The sequence below is a fragment of the Miscanthus floridulus genome, chromosome 5 (assembly GCF_019320115.1).
Source record: "Miscanthus floridulus cultivar M001 chromosome 5, ASM1932011v1, whole genome shotgun sequence".
Classification (NCBI taxonomy): domain Eukaryota; kingdom Viridiplantae; phylum Streptophyta; class Magnoliopsida; order Poales; family Poaceae; genus Miscanthus; species Miscanthus floridulus.
Genome location: NC_089584.1, coordinates 129,658,836 through 129,667,075, shown reverse-complemented (window position 1 = coordinate 129,667,075; position 8,240 = coordinate 129,658,836). Strand labels below are relative to the sequence as shown.

General features: G+C 42.7%; 1 protein-coding gene across 2 annotated transcripts; it reads right to left on the bottom strand.

The window, feature by feature from the left end:
• Positions 1 to 6,207: 6,207 nt before the first annotated feature.
• LOC136453576 (pleckstrin homology domain-containing protein 1-like) lies at positions 6,208 to 7,433 on the bottom strand. 2 transcript variants are annotated; one of them, XM_066454134.1, is made up of 2 exons: positions 6,844 to 7,432; positions 6,208 to 6,338 (listed from the first exon to the last, which is right to left on the bottom strand). In XM_066454134.1, exon 1 carries the CDS (start codon positions 7,307 to 7,309, stop codon positions 6,851 to 6,853), a length of 459 nt encoding a protein of 152 aa, XP_066310231.1. In that variant the 5' UTR covers positions 7,310 to 7,432; the 3' UTR covers positions 6,208 to 6,338; positions 6,844 to 6,850. The 2 variants fall into 2 exon arrangements, with proteins under 2 accessions (XP_066310231.1, XP_066310232.1); XM_066454135.1 differs by having other exon boundaries at positions 6,319 to 6,333; positions 6,844 to 7,433.
• Positions 7,434 to 8,240: the final 807 nt, after the last annotated feature.

Here is an 8,240-nt window from a genome sequence, read left to right as displayed (position 1 = left end):
TCAAGCCGCGGTTTCGGAGGCTATCCAACGCGGTTTTGAAGTCCGGCTGGAGTCCGCCGTTTACTGCTCGGGGCCTCGGGTGTCTGGTGAGAAGGAAAAGAATTCGTCACTTCGAGATTGATTAGTTGCTTGCATTGTGCTATGGATTAGGATATTAGTAATATACAGGGATTGATTAGTTGTTTGTATTATATTTTAAATTAGGTTACTACTAATGCATTTTTTTCTCACGCCAACGCCTTCTTCTCCAACGCCCCTCCTCATCTCTGACAAAATCCTAGCGCGTCTATGGCGGTCTTCCCCTCCCCACCCCTCGTCGCGCCGCCATGTCGCCCCCGCACCGACCTGGCCCAGCCGTCTCCACCGCCACTAGGACCCTAAAACGCCTCCAGTCGTCCCCACCACATGGTCGGCCTACCTCCCCAAAACCTCTTCTCTTCTAAGCCAGCCGGAGCTAGGGAAGAAGAGAGTGGGGCGAGCGCAGGCGCATGGCCATCGATGTTAGGGAAGATGACGACAACGGTAGCTGCCAGAGGGAGGAGAGAGAGCGTGTGTTGCGCTGGGGAAGATGAACAGTACTAGGCTGGTGGGACCCGTGTGATGCGCTAGAGAGGGAGACGGGTCGTTACCTATAAATTTTATAGGTTGTTTTAATTTTTCTAGATACATGTGTACGTAAATATACGGTATGTCTAAATACATAAAAAATATCAAAACAATATATAAATTAGAACGGATCCCTCCGTTTATATAAGAATATAATTATCATAAAATTTATAAAAAGTCAAATTAGCTTAACTTTGATCAATCTATACTAAATAGTATTAAAATTTATATTTTAAATTGTGTTTGCTAAAAAATATATATTTTGCAATCGGTTAATTGTACTTATTTTGTACTATAACTGTTATCGTTTTTATATAACTAGTAGACATGCACGCGCGCACGTGTCTATGGAAGTTGCTAGTATGTTATCGCCTAAAAATTGCTTTCTTTATAGGTGCTAAGTCAATATAGAAGGCAACATATTATGATGTAATTTAAAGGTAATGCATCAGGATTACAAGAATGAAAAGGAAAGCATCGTAAAATCCATAAATCCATAAACTACAAGTCATCCTAGTTTTATTCTAAATCGAGCTAATCTAGTTTTGACAAAGTTTATAAAAAAAACATAATCATTCACATCAATAAATTAGATTAATTAGGTTAATTAAAAATATTTTAAATAGTGCACTTATCTCATATGCACGCGCATCATGAACATGTTTATAAAAAAATATATGTAATGGACGTATATAATATTGTTACTTGCAATGAAATATGCATACCAAAATAATCTATAAGCCATATGCCTATTAACCCTTTAATCACGGTGTGATGGTCCAACTCAGTTCTTTGGAGGTGCACATAGGGGGTAAGGTGTGCGTGTGTGTATTCATAGAGGTGAGTGTGCGCTCATGTATGTGAACATATGTGTTTGTAACTGGGTCTCGCAAAAAAGGGGGGCTATTGCGTTCTTGCCCCTATTTTGAACCCCAGTTATGATTTTACACATATTTTCTTCCACTTTATGTTTTTACCCATGCTTTTCCAAAATGAAGGTTTAGTTTACCCCTACTTCGTGAACAGCAGGTAACGGTGTTAAAAAAGTTAAAAGATGACAAGTTTGCCCTTCCAAATATTGCGTTTTTTGCCCCTATTTCAAACCCCAATTGTGATTTTACCCCCACTTTCTTTCACTTTGTGCTTTTACCCCTACTTTTCCAAAACGAAGTCTCCGTTTACCCCAATTCTTAACTCAGTTATCCATATCCGGATCAAATCAATTAAAATTTAACAAAAGCCCTGTGAAAAGATAAACTTACCCCTTATCTCTCGGTCGTCTCTCTCAGGGTCGTCCCTCTCAACGCTAGCAGGCAGCGGGCGGCTAGGTGCGGCGGCGGTGGTGGCGGAAGGGCAGCCTCGGACCGTCGAGCGGGCGCGGCGAGCGGGCGCGTGCGGCCAGACGGAGGAACTGGCACGAGCGCGCGCGGCTTAGCCTGACGTGGGCTCGCAGCCAGGCACGCGGCTCTGCTCGGCGCGGGCGCACACGTCTCGTGAAAGCAGCCGACCATGGAGCCGAAGACCCGCCTCTCTCTCAACTCTAGCGGATGGCTGGGTGCGGCGCTCGTGGAAGGGAGCGCGGACTCACGATTCCTTCCACGAGCGCCGCACGCAGCCATCCGCTAGAGTTGAGAGAGAGGCGAGTCTTCGGCTCCATGGTCGGCTGCTTTCACGAGCTGCGCGCTCGCGACGCCGGCCAAGCCGCGCGCGCCCGCGCCAAGCAGAGCCACGTGCCTGGCTATGCGCCCACGTCAGGCTAAGCCGCGCGCGCCCGCGTCGCTTCCTCCGCCTGGCCGCACGAGCCCGCTCGACAGCCCGACGCTGCCCTTCCGCCGCCACTGCCGCCGCACCCAGCCACCCGCTGCCTGCTAGCGTTGAGAGGGACGACCGTGAGAGAGACGACCGAGAGATAACGGGTAAGTTTGTCTTTTCACAGGGCTTTTGTTAATTTTTAATTGCTTTAATCCGGATGTAGATAACTGAGTTAAGAATCGGGGTAAACGGATCCTTCGTTTTGGAAAAGTAGGGGTAAAAACATAAAGTGAAAGAAAAGTGGGGGCAAAATCACAATTGGGGTTTGAAATATGGGCAAAAACACAATATTCGGAAGGGCAAACTTGTCATCTTTCAACTTTTTTAACACCGTTACCTGCTGTTCACGGAGTAGGGGTAAACTGAACCTTTGTTTTGGAAAAGCATGGGTAAAAACACAAAGTGAAAGAAAATGGGGGTAAAATCACAATTGGGGTTCAAAATAGGGGCAAGAACGCAATAGCCCAAAAAAAGTCAAATCAAAATTCCAAGATTGCATCATCCTTGTATTCTTGGAACACATAAGTAAAATAAAAAAATATCTTAGTTTGCTTTTTTAACCATACAAACCGTCCCAACAAAAAAATATATCATGAAGCTAAAAATGTCCGAAATTGATGCAATTATTCATTAAACTCTCAGCCTGTGAACAAAGAAACATAGAAACACACATGGCCTACATGATATGTTGCATAAATGTGTAATAGAACATTCCAAAAGAGACTGATATAGCACTGATTAGGATCATGAAGCCCACAAACCCTCTTCAATGTAAGAGAGCCGGAGGACTTTGCTCACAAAACTCTCTTCAATGCAAGAGAGCTAGAGAACTTTGCTTGCAACATAGTAGCTAAGAGAAGCCAATGCACAAGGAAAGATAGAAATTAGGGTTTTATTCTCAGTTATTCCATTAGTTATGGTGTTGTCTGTATTCAAATAAAGGGAGCTGAGGGGTTATCTTCCCAATTACAATTTGCACCTAGCTCGTATCCCCGAAATGTTCCTAGGCTTTTGGGTAATTGCATGGCCCATAGGGCATCTTAGTCTAGCTTGCAAAAGCGAGTTGAATTAGTTTTTTGTATTGAGCTCTGGAGAAAATTTTCATGGCCCATGATCAAGATCGCGTACACGCCACATACACTTGCTGCTTCTGCACTGAAAGTATACAAAAGCATGCTTTTCATTCCCACATATAAATACTCTAAGTTCAAAGTATGATCTCTCTCCAATAGTTTTGTAAAAGAGACATGAGTTATGCAAAAGTATTGGAAAAATCATGGGTACATGAAAGTCTATACATAGAAAAAGAAAGATATATGAGCACATAGAGGCCCATGCATTAGAAGGAAAGAAGAAAAAGAAAAGATAGGCATGTCTTAGGTATAATAATCGTAGAGAGATCATACATGACAACGAGTATCACCAAAGTTCTTATCATATACCAAACACATGCAGATCTTGATCTAGGGGTATGACATATTTCTCCATGGATCTATTATTTGACTTAGCAATATATGCAATGCAAGTATGTATTACTCTTATCCTAGCTGAAGCTCTACATACACCTATTAGAAGTAGAAAGAAAGGTAAAGCATCAATGCCTTGATGAGAATTCAAACACCACTTAGTGACAGAGTACCATTTAAGGAGAAGCACAAGCTATGTTTTCTCTTGCAAAATATATAAAAACTCTAAGAACGCTTTATAGAGGGATAGTGATGACTTGGTATCAGACCAATTCCACTTTTCAATGGCTCAAGGCAACATGGCAGTCACTTTAAAATTCAACTTGGAGTAACTTTTATACTAGCATCGTACCTACTCCTTGAAGTTTTGTTTCATAATTACGTTTATTTTTATTCGAGGACGAGCAAAGAGTTAGCGTGAGGCGTTCTAAATCCTGTATGATCCTTGTACGTTACCTACGCATTATGACTTTAAGCCTTTAATGAATCATGTATGATCCTTGTATGTTGGGTACGCATTATGGCTTAACGATGGGCGTACGTGGTTTTAGCCATCCAAAATGTCATCCGTGCGTGCGATAGCGCTTGTGCTCCGCAAACACACGCGCTGCGCGCGGACACAAGGATACTTAGGCATGCTTGCAATTCAATACGGGCAGGATGGAACCAGAGGACAAGAAACCAGAGCAAATGAACGTGAGCCCTGCCACATGCTGTATCCATGAGCGGCTCCAGTCTGACGAACCAAGATTTATATTAGGATGATGCATGACGAAACAATGAAGAGGAGGTAGACAATCTGATCAAGTCCAGGGAAGATAAGACATGATGTTGGTCTTGTGCTTACTGAGTTCATTTGGAAGTTGAAGGGATCTGAAACGGAAAACGGCCAACTCTAAGGAATTAAGATAGCATCAACAGCAGATTTCCAAATGTTTCTCACAAGCTTCACGACTTAAATTTCAATAAGGACAATATGATTCGGGACAAATATTATAAAGCAAGACATGCGATAGCATAGCAACAGCTACTTAAGTACCAGTCCAAAAACCTTGAGATTCTGGAGGCAAATGTATTGTTGGATACATGTGGCAGCTAACTTGTAACATGGTATACAGCAGAAACAACACTGGATTTTAAATTGTATGAAGAAACCCTGGGTATACAGGAGGATACAAATCTCCACAAGGAATGAAAAAACTTATATATTTGACAGAATTCACAAAAGGGGCAACCACAAGTATGCCTGGATAAGAGTTATAAACCTATGTTAATAGGTTCACATGATACAAGCATCAAAATTAGATAATAGCCTTAAAAACTTGACCAGGAGAAACATCGTCCTGATTTTGTTCTTAAGAAGATTGTGCCAGACTTCGAACCTGGGTGTCATTGCCACCATACTTCAGCGGTCTAACTAGTCTAACTCAGCAGAAGTTTGCAATTAGATAATGACTTAGCTATTATACTTTTCTTTGCATTCTCCATCTGGATGCAGACCATTTGGTTTGCTGACAACTTTCTTTACATGCTTTAATATCAAATAATACTCCGTTTCAGTCACACATACTTGGCCTTTTGGACAATATCCAGTCAAATATGTGAAACTTTGACTATCAACAACCTTTTAAAATATTTTGCTTGGAAATATAACTATATAAGTCATACATACAGGTTTTCCTTGATATTTACTTATATAATTTCATATATTAATTAGATTGTAAATATATTCGAGTACAAAACAATGGTCAAAGGTTATATGCCATGCCCAAAATGACAAGTATTTTTACTCATACTAGAGGCCTGGAGAGAGTATCTATTATCATCTTTGGTCCCCATTCTAAACTGTTGCAAATATGAGGATGAATGTGTCTTAATATTTGACACTTTGAATTCAATGTTGCAGTCACAGGTAAGACAATAGTCTTACAGACATGCAATGCAAAAGGTATCCTTGAGACATACATAAGAATATAAATAGCATTTCAGAACAAAATAAACAGAGATAATAATAGTAACTGATACACTAAGTCACTACGGACAAGAATTGCAAGATTCATTGCGAACATATTTGATGCATAAGTTAAATGTGAATTAAGCACAACCATGCAAATTAGCATAGGTTGTTGATCACTGGGTTATAGCATGATAGCATCCACCTTTGACATAATAAGGCTGAGGTCATTAGCACATTATACAACCTAAAGATGAGGCAGACAATCCGCTGACTTACCAAATCATCTGCAAATAAACTATAAGATCGGTGTTTCTAGCTGTTTTGATGAACAGATAACCACAACAGTTTAATCCATTTTCATCAACATGGCTTTCAAAACACAAATCGAGGATATGAGCTCACAAGTAACACTGAAGTCTAGACCTTCAGTATAGAAGCCAATGCCCGGTGCATTTCATATGCTCGCGCAGAAGACAACAGAATCTTAGAGGTCTTTCCTGAATAAGCAGATAATTGCTCTGAGATCATCATGGCCAAGGAAACATAGTTGCTAGAATAGGCAAACCAAGATTTCATCAACTAAATGAGATACAATTCAAGTATGGTTCAAAGACAACAGGAGCAATCAAGTAATATCATGGGTCTAAGCTAATATGACACTCAAAGGAGCAAATTAAAAGCAGCATGAAAATTTTCTTGTTGGATTGCTGTAAGTTCACACGTCCAGAGGTGTAACCAAATACTATAAACAATTGGCCAAACAAATCAAACGGCAGTGCACAAATTTGAATGTAGAGAACCGATCTGCGGTGCTGTATCAGATAGCACGCTATACATGATCCCGAACTTATTCCCCAATAACCAAAATATTATACAAATGCACAGATCATATCCACAAAATAACAATAACAAGTGCGAAACTAAGTAGCATAGAAACGCTGCAAAGTTAAAGTAGCATAGAGACGCTGCAGAGTTACAGGTGTAACGGGTCCTTTTGCTCACAAATCAATCATTTGTCGCCAGGGCGGCTGTCGTAGTCGACGACCTCGGCTTCGGTGACGGAGCGGGAGTTCTGGACGATGGAGCGCCCGATGGAGTTGATCCACTCCTCCTTCTCCTTCTCGGTGTCAGCAATGAAGTACATGGTCTCGCGCGGGGTGGAGAGCTCGAAGGCGTAGGGTCGGTTGAGCACGTCCTCGGCGCCCTTGACGGTGAGGCAGGAGGCGACAGGGATGACACCGCGGGGCACGGAGGCGCGCGTGACGGTCGACTCCTTGAACCAGAAGAGCCGCCCCTGCTTGAGCACGAACCACCGCCGCCGCCACGTCTTGATGTACTCGCCCTGCTTGGTCAGCCAACCCACGCGCTCCGGGGCGCGCCAGAACTCGACGCCGCCGCCCGCGGAGTCGGTGGCGTCCGTGGACGCCGCGCCGGTGCCCATCACCGCCCGCCACAAGCTCGCCGCCATGGGGATTGTGGAGAATTTGGGGATCGGATCGGGTGGGCGACTGACCTTCCTTTTTTTTTCGCGAATTAAGGGAGTTGGTTTTGGACGCCTGGTCGCCTGGATTATTGTCCGCGTTATAATCTAACCCTATAATCTAGCCGAGAGAGGGCGATTGGTTGCAAGCTGCGACTGAGCGATCAGCGTTCAGAGATCTGACCCGAGACAAATTTCCTTGTAGAATTTTATTTATTTAAATCGAGTTATTTTAGAATTTAAATTGCTGAATATATCGTCAGGTACAAATAAAATTATATCTCTACACCGAACTGATCAAAGATAACTGTCTATCCGGATTTTAAGTCCTCGATTTGTCACATGTGCTTATATTTTTCTGGATTTATTTCTGAATTTAACGGCGCTATACTTTTAGTGTTAGGCGACGTCTCTGTCAACAGCGAGACATCATTGGTGATTTCGTGAATCTCGAGATCTGTCGGCTCAGTCCTTTAATAGTGTTTTCATACGTGTATTCATATGAGTAAGCATGAAAAACTCTAAAGTAATCGTCAACCTATCGCCCCTCCGTATCGCTCCTCTCGGACATCAGTCAATCCCCGTGTCCTAACTTGATCTCATTCTCATCGTGTCGACAGAATATGCTCGGCAGTCCACTGAGGGGTATCCTGCGATGGTAGATTTATCGGTAGGGGTGCGCGTGATCAGAACCGGATGGTGACACAAGGCGCAGAGATAGTGATTTAGACAGGTTCGGGCCGTCTGATCGATGTAATACCCTACGTCATGTTTCTTTGGTGTATTGTATTGATTTGTATGTAGATCCGATCTGATAGATTAGGGGACCCCTACCTCTCCTTATATACTCTGGAGGAGGTAGGGTTACAAGTAAAGTAGCCTATTTGGTACTATATAATATCTTGCGGTGCACGCCTTA

Excerpts from the sequence above, each read along its gene's own strand:
- LOC136453576 (XM_066454135.1), bottom strand. The coding sequence starts at position 7,309 with ATGGCGGCGAGCTTGTGGCGGGCGGTGATGGGCACCGGCGCGGCGTCC.